This window comes from Equus quagga, chromosome 8, assembly GCF_021613505.1.
Source record: "Equus quagga isolate Etosha38 chromosome 8, UCLA_HA_Equagga_1.0, whole genome shotgun sequence".
NCBI classification, from domain to species: domain Eukaryota; kingdom Metazoa; phylum Chordata; class Mammalia; order Perissodactyla; family Equidae; genus Equus; species Equus quagga.
In genome coordinates this window covers 60,993,884-61,007,234 of record NC_060274.1, presented here as the reverse complement: position 1 = coordinate 61,007,234, position 13,351 = coordinate 60,993,884, and the positions used below count along the sequence as shown (strand labels likewise).

The 13,351-nt window shown below is 36.4% G+C and overlaps 1 protein-coding gene across 2 annotated transcripts in view; it reads right to left on the bottom strand.

The window, feature by feature from the left end:
- The window catches only part of ANKIB1 (ankyrin repeat and IBR domain containing 1), a 135,498-nt gene that overhangs the window by 14,428 nt on the left and 107,719 nt on the right, over positions 1-13,351 (bottom strand). For both annotated transcript variants that reach the window (XM_046669378.1, XM_046669377.1), the window contains exon 11: positions 6,770-6,900. In XM_046669378.1, coding sequence (XP_046525334.1) covers positions 6,770-6,900 — 131 coding nt within the window. The remainder of the gene's footprint in view (positions 1-6,769; positions 6,901-13,351) is intronic.

The following is a 13,351-nucleotide window of genomic DNA, read 5'->3' as shown; positions in this document are numbered from 1 at the left end:
TTTAAAAATATCAATACGATATTCTTTCCAAATCATAATAACAGATACTGACAAATGTTTCATTTTTCAAGTGCATGGTAAATTTACTTTGGTCAATAAAGCTCCACCAGACTATTTGAATACTTCTGGTGACTTTGAGAAATTGGTTTTGAAACTGGGAACAAGTTTAAAAGGTCTCTAAGTAGAACAGCTGACATAAAACCTGTTTCTTATATTTTAGAAATTTTCACTTTATTACCATAATTAGCAGACAATGCCAAAAATAAGAGCATTCCAGTATGAAAATACATCCTTGTTTTTATGCTTATGGATTTTGAGTCAGAAAGATCTTCCCAGTCCAAGTCTATGTTTTCTTCTGGTACATTTATGGTTTGTTTTATTTTTAAAACATTTAAATCTTTGAACTGTTTGGAATTTACCTGGGTATAGAGTATGCAGTATGATTTCAACTTTATTTTTTTCCACGCAGCTGGCCAGTTGCCTCAATATCATCTATTGAACAGTCCGTGTTTCTCAACATAGAGCTGGAGGTGCCTCCTTTACCATCTACTAAATTCCCACGTATGTGTGTCTATTTTCTGGGCTTTCTTTCTATTCTGTTTCATTGATCTGTAGATTCATGTGCCAGTACCATGCTGTTTTAACCACTGAGACTTTATAATATGGCTTACTATTTGACAAGTCTAGTTCCTCCCCACTGTTCTTTTCCAGATATTTTCTAGCTATTCTGGTTTTATTTTTCCATGTGTATTTGAATTAGCTTATCTAGATACAAAAACAAAACCTGCTGGTATTTTTGATGGACTCTTTCTATCCAAGAACTTCATTTGTCATCTTTTGTGTCCTACAGATAGGGGTCTTAAAATTTTCTTCATATAAGTCTTGTACATTTCTTAAGTTTCTTTCTAGATAAATGGGGTCTTCTTTTTCAGTATATACTCTATCTGGATGTTGTTGGTATGCATGAAGGCTATTACTTTCTGCATATTAATTTTGTACTTTAGTAGTTAATTGAACTCTTGTTGTTTGTAGTAGTTTTTCAATTGATTCTTGTGGGTTTTATAGGTATACAATCATGCTATCTGCAAAAAATGATAATTTTATCACTTCATTTCTAATTTTTATATCTTCAATTTTTTTCTAGTGTCTAATTATGTTGACTGGTCTATCTACTCCAATGTTAATAATATTTGTGATGGACAGCATACTTGTTCTTGATTTTAGTGAGAGTACCTCGAGTTTCCCCACTAAATATCATGCTAACTTTTGGACTGAAGCAGATTTCTTTTTATCATACTAGGAAGATTTCATTTATTCCTATTTCTTTGAGTGTCTTATAAACAATGGTTGTTGATTTTTTGCCAAATGCCTTTTTAGCATTTACAGAAAACAGATATGATTTATCTCCCTGGATCTACTAACAAGATGAGGTACAGCAATAGCTTTTTAAATAGCAAACCATTCTTGTATTCCTGCAATATGTTGGACATGATCAATTACTCTTTTTTCATTAAAAAGATTTTTTTAATTGAGGCATAATAGACAGTCAATTCTCTTTTAATGTACTCTGTTGTATTACATTTGTTAACATTTGTGGGTTTCCTCCTCTAATATCTTATTTAGGACTTATGCATTGTTATTCATAAGTAAGACTGATCAACAGTTTTCTTTTAATTTTTAAAATCTTGTCAAGTGCTGGTATCAGGATTGTATTCATTTTATAATGATACTGTACTTTGAAAGTTTCCCTTTTTTCTTTTACTCCCAGAAAGTTTAAAATCACACCGGAATTACCTATTCTTTAAAGGCTTGATAAAATTCTATTGTGAAACTGTCAGGGTCTAATGCTTTAAATAGGGGAGATCATTGAAATACTGTCTTTCTTTTGTGAAAATAGATTTGTCTGGATATCTCTTCTAGGGTCAGTTTTAATGTATTATATTTTCTTAGAAAATCAATCCATTTCAAATACAAGCTCAAATTTATCTGCAAGAATTGAGCAAAGTTATCTGCTATTATTAGTTTAGTTTGCTTTGCTTATTCCCATTATTTCTTTGTGCATTTGAACTCTCTTACCCCCATTTGTTTTTTATATAGGCTTAGTGATTTATCTTACTTTTCCTTCAGAAAACCACTTTTTGGATTTGTTTATTAGTTGGACTGTTTTTCAGTTTTTACTCACTGATTTTTATTTTTAAATCCTTCCTCTGGCTCTCTTCAAATTTATTTTGTTTTTCTAATTTTTTGAGTCATATCCTTAATTCATTCCTTATTTTGTAATGTTTTAAGTGAATAAAGCTATGCATGTTTCTGAGCACTGTGTTAGCTATAACCGTCAGGTTCTGATAAAATAGTATTTTTATTATCCTAGTTTTCTAGAAATTCTTTAATTTCCATTTTTACTTTTTTTTAAGAGTTGTTTGAAAGATTTAAAATTTCCAAATAAAAAGGCCTTTTGTAATTTTATCAATAGTTTTATTTTATTCCATTATGACCAGAGAATGTTGCATATACTATTTTCTATTTTCTGGAGTATTACTGAGATTTTCTTTGATGATCAATGGTCACTTTTTTTGTGAATGCTCCATGGGTACTTGAAAAGATGGTATAATCCATATTTTCAGGATACAGAGTATGAAGATACAGCAATCAGATACACTTTAGTAATTATGTTGTCTTCTATATCTTTACTGATTTTTTTTCTACCTGATATGTCATGGACAGAGAGCTGAATTAAAGTCTCTGTGCTCATCTATCCTTTCACAAACATGTCCTTCCACGATAAATTGTGGGCTTGTTTCAAGGCTCTGACAGTATGCAAGTTCTTTTGTTGCCTGGTATAAGCAAACTTTGTGCCTGATTTGATACAAGCACCCTTCAGTGCAGCTCTATTTATTTCTCAGAATTAGTAGCAAAAATTTCTACAAAACAGTCAGATTTTACATTCTATGATAAGAAAAAGAATATAGAACTTTAATTATTTTTATTTTTTAGCTGAAGCATACAGTTTTATACAGAGTCAGATGAAGAAAATTACTAAGTGATTTAAAATGCATATGAATACACAATTTAAATAGTCTCCTGAAAATTATCTAAAGGAAAATGAATAGAATAAACAGTGTTTTGAAATAAATGAACTTATTTTTATAGGGCCAAATTTGTCATTCTTTAAAAATGTTTAACAATTTGATTCCAGAAAGTAAAAAATGTGTACTGAATCATAATCAACACTGAGGCATTATAAAAGTATATTAAGATTTAGTCATTATGATACAATATGGATTCAATTACACATGACCTGTTGTTCCACCTTCACATTTAAAAAAAACCTCTAAAAGTATAACATTTTTCTGTAGCAAGGTCATTACTTTCTAGGTGTCTTCTATGTTATAAGAATTACTTTACTTCAAATGGTATATTACACAAGACTACTACATTTACATGGTACATACGTAAATGTTTCTTTTAAATGCAACCGAAGCTTAACCAAAATCTGTTTAATATAAATTACCTCATATCACGAGCCTGAGTAATTCATGAAAATATTCATTCACTAAATACATATTTATCAAGTATTTACTACTGGTAGGTGCTATGAAGGAAATACCTAAAGGTAATGTTGGATCCTGCTTTTGCTAGTAGCCGAACTGCTGATTTTTATCGTCAACTTGTATTTCTTTACAAATCAAACTAATATAGATATTGAAGATAAGACCACAAATAAATCAAATAATTTTGGCCTGATCAGCTAATAAGCATTTCTGAGCATTTTGCTCAGAACACTGTAGTAGGGTTTTCCTCTTGTCTCATAGGAAATCATTATTACTGTCTCGCTAAACCAATTCACTTATGTTAATTTATAGTAACATAAACTTATAAAAATCATCTGGTAACTGCCATTATTTTTTAAGTCATAACAATAATGATCATTAGTTTCAAGGTTAAAACTCAAATAATACTTATTGGAATCTTCCTAACTATGTGATCTCCTTCACATCCTAAATTGGAAAAATTACATTGTCCTTCTCTCAATAATTTTCAATAATAATAGTAATTATTATCATTTTAGGTATAAGGGCCTTCTTGATCATCTCTTGTAGGGGGGCTCTTGTGGCAATGAACTCTCTCAGCTTTCATCTGGGAAACTTTTTATTTCTCCATCATATCTGAAGGACAGTTTCACTGGATGGACTATTCTTGGCTGAAAGTTTTTGTCTTGCAGAATTTTGAATATATCATTCCACTCTCTCCTAGCCTGTAAGGTTTCTGCTGAGAAATCCGCTGAAAGCCTGACAGGAGTTCTTTTGTAGGTTATTTTCTTCTGTCTTGCTGTCCTTAATATTCTTTGTTATTCACTTTTGCCAGTTTTACTACTATATGCCTTAGAGAAGGTCTTTTACATTGATGTAATGAGGAGTTCTATTAGCTTCATTTACATGTAATTCCAGCTCCTTCTGCAGGTTTGGGAACTTCTCAGCTATTATTTCCTTGAAGAAGCTCTCTGCTCCTTTCTCCTTCTGTAATACCTATAACCCTTATGTTGCATTTCCTAATTGAGTTGGATATTTCTCAGAGAATTTCATTTCGTTTTAGTCTTAGTTCTCTCTCCTCCTCCATCTGCAGCATTTCTATGTTTCTGTCCTCTAAATTACTGATTCTATCCTCCGTATTTCAGCTCTGTTGTTTAAGGATTTTTCTTTATCTCAGCTATTGTGTTTTTCATCTCCAACATTTCTAGGGTTTTTAAAATAGTTTCAATCTCTTTTGTGAAGAACTCCCTCTGTTCATTAGTTTTATTCCTGAGATCATTAAACTGTCTTTCTGAGTTTTCTTGTAACTCACTGAGTTTCTTTATGGTAACTATTTTGAATTCTCTGTCATTTAGATTGTAAATTTCTGTGACTTCAGGATTGATTTCTGGGTACTTTTTCCTTCTGGTTTGGGGTCTTAATATACCTCTTTAGCTATTTGATAGGGTGGACTTGTGCCATTGCATAGTGGTAGCATCTGGTCACAGATTCCACCTGTCACCACTCAGGGGGGCAGGAGCTGTATTTTCTGAGCCCTCTGTGACCCTTGGCAGATGTGCCTATCCATTAGAAGCTGGGCTGACAAGGCCTGTCTGTGTTTGCCCACTGGCTGCTACTGCTTTACACATGTAGGCACAGATGCTCTGGTGGGGATGCTCTGCTCTGGCCAAGCTGCTGAGCTGGTGCACCAGGAAGGATGGGGGCAGGGGTTCTTTCACATGTGCGATCCTGCGCCCCTGCTCTGCACGCATGATCTGTCCACCTGGGCTGCTCAGCTTGGTGTGGATACCCTTGCAATTGCTTAACTGCCTTGGTGTGGAGCATTCCCACAGGCTGAGAGGCAACTCTGACAGCAAGCGTTCCAGTAGAGGGCTGCCTTTTTCCCCCGTCTCGTCTCAGGATTGCGGGCTGGCTGCCACACAAAGTCCTGCACCCTAGATTGCTGCTGCTCAAGAGAGAGAGATCCACTTACCTCTTTTCACTGCCTCCTGGTGGGGTCCAGCACTCTCACCTTCAGATGTATGGTTGTGGGAATCTCTTAGACATCTATTGTGTTGTGTGAATGCCCTCCATCGGTTTATGAATGTTCTTTTTGTTGTATCTTAGCGGGGAGAGACTAAGGGACGAGCTCATGCCGCCATGATACTGATGTCACTCTTTTGTATTATTACTTTTTAAATTATCCTTATTTTTTTGCTAGGAAAGATTCACCCAGAGCTAACATCTGTTGCCAATTTTCCTCTCTTTTGTTTTCCCCTCCCCAAACCTCCAGTACATAGTTTTATACTCTAATTGTAAGTCCTTCTAGTTCTTCTATATAAGCTGCCACCACAGCATGGCTACTGACAGACAAGTGGTGTGGTTCTGCGCCTGAGAACTGAACCTGGACCGCTAAAAGAGTGTGCCAAACTTTAATCACTAGGCCATCAGGGCTGGTTCAAATAATTATTTTTTATATATAGATGGCACTTCCAATGAAAAGGGAAAAAATTGGAATATCATTACAATTTTAAAACAAAAATGTTTATAAATGTAGGTGTGGATTAATAAAATACTATTAACCTAATTCCAGAATATTGGTGTTAAATATGGTAGTTTATTTCTATGCAACTAAGTCAAGAGGGTAGTCTTCTAACAGTAGTTATTTATATTAGTTATTTTTCAGCCACATAGATCTTCGTTGGTATTTTCATTTTCAATATAGTAATGTATTACTTATTGAATTGATGGTTTCATTAGCTGACCTAAAGTTTGCCCAGTGCTTTGGGTACCTTTATTATAGACACCTACAAGTAGACTCTAAGATTTAGGTTTGGACTTAGGGAGATTGCCTGGGGCCTGGCTTGGGCCTTGAGTCTGTGCTGTGTGCTCCAAAACCAGCTTTGCAAGAGATCTATATAGAGTAGTGCTTAATCGTTTAATATTATTATTTATATATACACAAAACTCTCTCAGCGTCCTCAATGGAGGAGGTGACTGGCAATGAAGGACTCAGGCATTTCTGATCTTCTGGCCAAATACCATTGAACTCTTACCCTTATTTTTAACATTCACTATGAGTGTCAAATTTAGTAATATAAATCAACATTTATGCTATTCAACAAAGAATGCAGAATGCAATCTTCTAGAATTCACCTGAAACTCAACAAGACTTTATGCCTTTAGCATTTCTTCTTTGGATTAACAATCAAATTAAGATTCCATCTGCAAAGCATGCACACTCCTCTTAAACTTCTTACCTTAGCACACTGCATGTGATTGCACCCCTCATTCTTCTGTATTGGAGACTTACAGTTAGCACAAGGCTTGGAGTTAGTTAACAACCAGAGACAATTGGCAGCATCCTCATAAGCTTCACTAACTCCTACAACTTTGGGATATTAAGAACAAACACAAAAATAAATGATTTAGTGTACAATTGCAGGTGGAAAAAACCTGAAAGTTTTCTTTGCAGGTTGTCTCTCAATTTTAATCATATATTTATTTGCCTACTAGGATCTATGGCAAAGTTTTTAAACCGCTTCATTCTGAATAGCATAATTATAGGATAAGGAACTATATTCCAAAATGCTATTTAAGAAATATGATTTAAAGATTTCTCCCTGAAGTTGTGTCCAAATAAACTGGGGAAGAAAAAAAGCACAGTAAAGAAAAAAAGCATTGTATTATTCTCTGTTTAAAATAACTATTGCATCAAAGAAAATTATAGAAAGAATGGTTACTTTAGACAATAATTTCTTGTATGATTTTTTGTTGAGGAAGATTGCCCTAAGCTAATATCTGTTGCCAATCTTCCTCTTTTTTTTCTTTTTTCTCCCCAAAACCCCAGTACATAGTTGTGTATCTTAGCTGTAAGTGCTTCTAGTTGCTCTATGTGGGATGCTGCCACAGCATGGCTTGATGAGCGGTGTGTAGGTCCATGCCCAGGATCTGAACTGGCAAACCTAGGGCCGCTGAAGAGGAGGGCATGAACTTAACCACTACACCACTGAGTTGGCCCCTAGACAATAATTTCTTAAATAGGCCGGCTGCAAACATAATTACCAGAAACTCTTCATCACAGTAAAAAAACAGGAAGATTATATTGAAATATCAACTTCTTACCCAAGATTATTTCAGATAAACTAAAAATGAATCCAATGTGACATGTCTAAAACTAATCACTTTTAAACCTGCTCCTTCCTCTATCTCACCCTGGTAAATGATATGATCATCTACCCAGAGTCAATGCAGGAACAGGATAATCTTGGACACTCTCCTCTTTCCTTCACCCACTGCATTCCATTGATCTAACTCTTTCTCTTTCATATCTATCTCCTCTCCATTCCCACTTCTTATTGATTTAGCTAGGGGTTCTCCAAACCTCTTGCCTAGACGATTACAACATAGGAAACCAACCTATCTCCCCAGCTGCTTCTCCCTGCCCCAACCACCACTCTACAGCCCATAGTGATCTTTTTAAAGATTTTATTCTTTTCCTTTTTCTCCCCAAAGCCCCCCGGTACATAGTTGTATATTCTTTGTTGTGGGTCCTTCTAGTTGTGGCATGTGGGACGCTGCCTCAGCGTGGTTTGATGAGCAGTGCCATGTCCGCGCCCAGGATTCGAACCAACGAAACACTGGGCCGCCTGCAGCAGAGCTCACGAACTTAACCACTCGACCACGGGGCCAGCCCCATAGTGATCTTTTTAAAATACAAACGTCCTTTAAATCCTTTAGCTGCTCCCCAATGACTACAATGGACTACAAGATAAAATCAAATTGCTTTAGCAAAAATTACAAAGCCCTTCATGATTTGACTACTTTCTACTTGCTAAGCTTTTCCCACCCTCTATCCCCACACTACCCTCATACTCTTCATCATTTTAAACTCAATTTATGCTACTACAATTTGAGATCTGTAATCTTAAGGAATGCCATGGTTTTTAAAGATTCTAAATTTTACATTCTATAAACTTCCCCCTGGCCCCCAGTGGAGAGAGTTAGGGGCTGAAGAGAGTTCTAGATGCACAATTAAAAAATTATTGAGCCAGTCCTAATGGCCTAGTTGTTGAAGTTTGGCGCGCTCCACTTCAGTGGCCTGGATTCGGTTCCCAGGCACAAAACCACACCACTCGTCAATGAGTAGCCATGTTGTGGTGGCGACTCACATAGAAGAACTAGAAGGACTTACAACTAGAATATACAACTACATATTGGGGCTTTGGGGGGGTAAAAAAAAGAGGAAGATTGGTAACAGATGTTAGCTCAGGGTGAATCTTTCGCAGAAAAAGAAAAAGTTATTTTTTCCTGCAAGAATGTCAGTAACCAACTTTGTTTTGTTTTGTTTTCTTTCTTTTTTTTTGTGAGGAAGATTGGCTCTGAGCTAACATCCATTGCCAATCTTCCTCTTTTTGCTTGAGGAACATTGTGTCACTGAGCTAACATCTGTGGCAGTCTTCCTCTGTTTTATGTGGGATGCCTCCAGAGTGAGGCTTGATGAGCAGTGCTAGGTCCGCATCCGGGATCCGAACCTGTGAACCTTGGGCCACCGAAGCAGAGTGCACGAACTTAACCACTACACCCTCGAGCTGGCCCATTTTCTTTTCTTTTTTATCTCTAAGTGCACAGGGAAGCCCTATGTTTTCTTTACTGAAAGACATGCCCGAAAATCACTTTGGAATAATTGAAAGTGGCCCATTCAATCAAGGGCTTGATTATGTGCCAGTCCTCTCAGAAGGGTGGGAAAGGGGTTAACCCTCAGTAGAAAGAAGCTGAGAAATCAGACTCTTTGAGTTTTAAAGTTTAAAAGGAAAAGTTACCCAACTCCCAGATATAAATCCCTGGAGAGGGAAGGGGGTCAAAGGTTTGGGCTGACTGACCCCTGGGAAGTGGCTCTGTATATGAACTGGAAGAGCTGAGCACCAGGAGTGGCCCTTTAATGGAGTCTAGCAGTGGAGGAATGGGGCCATCTTGCTGCGAGGAACCCCAGGTGCCTACCTACTTAAGTCTGTGTCAACAACAGAACAGCAGCTACTGCTGGACTGTAAAGTACTGGTCTTCAACTCTACTAGCAGAGAGAAACAATAGCAGTAATGAACTGAGCAGATTCCACTACAGTTCTAAACCCATTTGGTAGAAGATTGTTTGTTTAGTGTGTCAGCAGAGAGAATTTTGAGATAATTTGGTGGAGAACAAGAATTTCAGAAGGAATTTACTATATATATGGCTAATAAGATTAAGCTGTGGCAATAATGCTGTTTACAAACAGTATTTATTGCTATAAAACCTAATCACTAAATACAATTTAGTCTAATTTTTATTTGAAAGTAGTGGCCTTTCTCCTCCCTTCAGCATCAACATTATTTTTAGCTCAGAGGCTCTCACATATTCTTATGACCTTTATTGTCCATTGTTATAATAAATAAAGCACAAAGCCACTAAAACAAAGCAGCTGTGTGGCCTGCAACATCACAGTTTTTTTCCCTCCCACCCTTTAAGAGAAAGCTAGTTTCTAACTGCATGCTAGTGGATTGCATGAAGTAAATCATGCTCAGAAAATAACTATTACTACAACAAAAACTTGTGCTGGAAAAAATGTCTTCACTTCCAGTGTTCTGAACATGAACATTTCATACATCTCTTCTTAATATCTGCAATACCTTATCTGCCTTCAATTTACCTGATGAATCTTTTTCACCCCTACTGAGTTCCAGATTCTTCCCTTCACTTCAGTTATATGTCTATTGTATCTTGATCTTCTTTCCTTAATAATCTAATTTGTTTAGGTCTCTTTGTAAGAAATGTTAACTTCACTTAGTCAGGTATTAGAGTATAACAGAATCTAAGCTCTATTAGTAGAGTCAACATGTATGCAAGTGAAAACAAAGTTGCTTTTAAAGACTGAATTCTTAAAAAGACTATTTGAATTCTATTCAACAACCATTTACTGAGTATGTACCATGAAAAACTGGTCTGAAAATTTCATAAATTAACCACCATTTCACAGAAAATACAATCATTCCTTCCTCCTGCTCTGATTAGACACAAGAGAGGCAGTTTTAGTGCTTAAAAACAGTATTGAACCTTTATATGGAAATAATTCTTTGAACTGACCTCATTATATTTTCTAATACTTTTTCTCATTAACCAGATTTTGTCACTCCTTTTGAGTCTCATAATTCAAAGACTGAAAACTGGGCATAAGGGAGAAACTATCTTATGAATCTAGAAGATTGGTTGAAAATGCTTATGCCAAAGATACGTGACTATGAGCCAAAGTAATACGCAAACTCAACAAAGCATTTAATCATACTTTTCTTCTTTGAAATATCACTTTTGTAGGTTTAATGATTATGTTCTACTTAAGTATGACAGTTGGCCTATTCTTGTTTGCTTTAAGCCTCACTCTAAATTTCACAAACTTAAGTGGCCATTAATAGTAGTCGACAGGTCACCACCTTTCAGTATGGAAGACAGTGAGAACACTCCTAGGTTTTCCACAGCAACTGGGAATTTTCCCTGCAGTCTTGCCTTTGGCTCCTTCTTTGGCAGACCTCTTCTCAGGTGTCCTCACTCACTGCCTCCTGTCCAGTTTTCTAGAGTTCTTCCATCTTTCTGAATTAAAATCCTATTTGGGACTCTGAGAGTGCTCTGCTCTTCAGTTTTTAACTGATGTCTCCCTATCTTTGGCCGCTAGAAGTAACCATGTATACACCATATATACCATTTTCTAGTTCTTCTATTTCTTTTCTGTCCTCATTATCAGGATCATTACCATATGCAAGGATATTCTGTCACAGTCCCACCAATAATTTGTGCTTACTAGCCAGGTCGTTTTCCCTCTCCTTCCCTGGTAAAAACTTACTAGTGGGTACAGAATGATTGATCCGATTTTATAATGATAAGGGATAACTAAAAATAATCATCCATTTCAAAATACTTGCTTTATATCTCAAAATCAGACACTCTGGCCATTTTCTACTCAAGAATTAAATCATATACTGTACTAATTACTTCTTGTGGTGCATTATCTAGGCAACCGGTAAGTATACTCGATATACAACTTAATAAAATTACATCTTAACTCTCCTGTATCATCTCTCCTCTCCCATCTGCACCGCCTCTGTCTTGTTCAAGTCCTCATGTCCTCTCATCTGGACATTCTGAAGTTGTCTCAGAAACGGTGTTCTTACATATTATCTGAATAGACCTTAATTCATCATCCATACTTCCGCCTGAGTGACCTTTTAAGTAAGCATCTTCAGTCATCACTCTCCTACTAAAAATTCCTTTTCAGTTTTTCAAGATAAAGTCAGATCTCCCAGCACTGAATAGAACCCCCACCCTTGACACACGATTTGGACTTCTGCCTGTGAAGTCTCATCTCTTTCTGCACCTTCCTTTACCCTGGTTGTACTGACTTATTTACAGTCCTTGAATATGCCATGCTGCTTCACAGCCCTGCTTCACCCTAGGCCTGGAATGTCCTTCCTATTCTGGTCTCTGTGAAGAAGATCAGCTTTCAAAATGCAGCTTATGCATCAATTCTTTGAAGAAGCTTTTCCTAACCCTCTCTTGGAGAGAACTGATCTCTTCCTCCTTTGTCCCTCCCTCCCTTACAATGTGAAACAGGCACATTGTTCTCTCATAGCATTTATAATCCTCTTGTTTCGTAGTTTTCTATATAGCTGTGTCCATCTCTAAAACGTACATTTCAAGAGCATACAGGGCCTCTTATTTCTGTATTCTAACATAAAATAGCACTCAATAAATGTTAAATACATAATGAAGATATCGTTTAAAAGCAACAAGTTACTCCTAAGTTTTCTCAGTATCTTCTCTGAGTTGCAGACAAATACTTCTAAATTCCCACTAGACATCTCCACACACATCCTGCAACTACCTCAAATTCAAATGTCCACAACAAAATTCATTATTTTCCCCTGAAAGTTACTTCTACTTTTGAATTTCCCAAGTTGACCAATGACATCATGATCTACTTTCCCATCCAAACTAAAAATTCCTCTTCCTACTTCTGGTCTGTTTCTCCTTCAGTCTACCCTGCCTAATCATCAGTTATCTGCATAAAAACATCTCTGTTCATGCCACTTCCCTACTTAAAAAATGCATTCTATAGCTTATTCTGTTAATAGGATAAACTCAGATAATTTGGCAAGAACTCTCACAATCTGGCAACACCCACCTTTCCAGCCTATTCTCTTGCAAATTTTTCCCATGGACCTTGACTTTAAGCTCCATAGAAATGTATAAAGCAATGTAGGTAGGTGGGCAATAGCAAGCTTCTCTAACAGAAATATAGATATTTCTAGGTGCGAGAAGCAGGGGAAAAAAAGCAAAATCTAATTGTCTTACCATGTTCAAAGGAGTTACAGGATAATGAGATTAATCTATTTATGAAACTCACACACATATACAGACCAATACACATCAGGGAAATAGGGAAAATGTGTGGGTGTCAAGAGAGCAATGGCAAGCTATGCCGGGCATTCAAGAGAGACACAATGAACCTGGGGAACAAGAACAATCTATACAGGTGTTTTTGATTTGGGAAGTACCTAGCACTTAGCAGATACTCTGAAAAAATATTATTGGTTAAATGATGAATTTATAAGTGAGAAGTATTTAATCAGACCTTGTCATAAAATATCCTAAGATTATCTATTCCCTTTGCTCCTGGATAAGGAACGTGAAGTTTCTGATCACGTGAAAGGTACCTCCCTCATTATCAATTAATAAACTGGTATTCTGATTTACACAGCAGTCTCTTCCTCATGGATCTGAACTACCCTGAGTCAGTGCACAAAATGAATCTCGTGAAT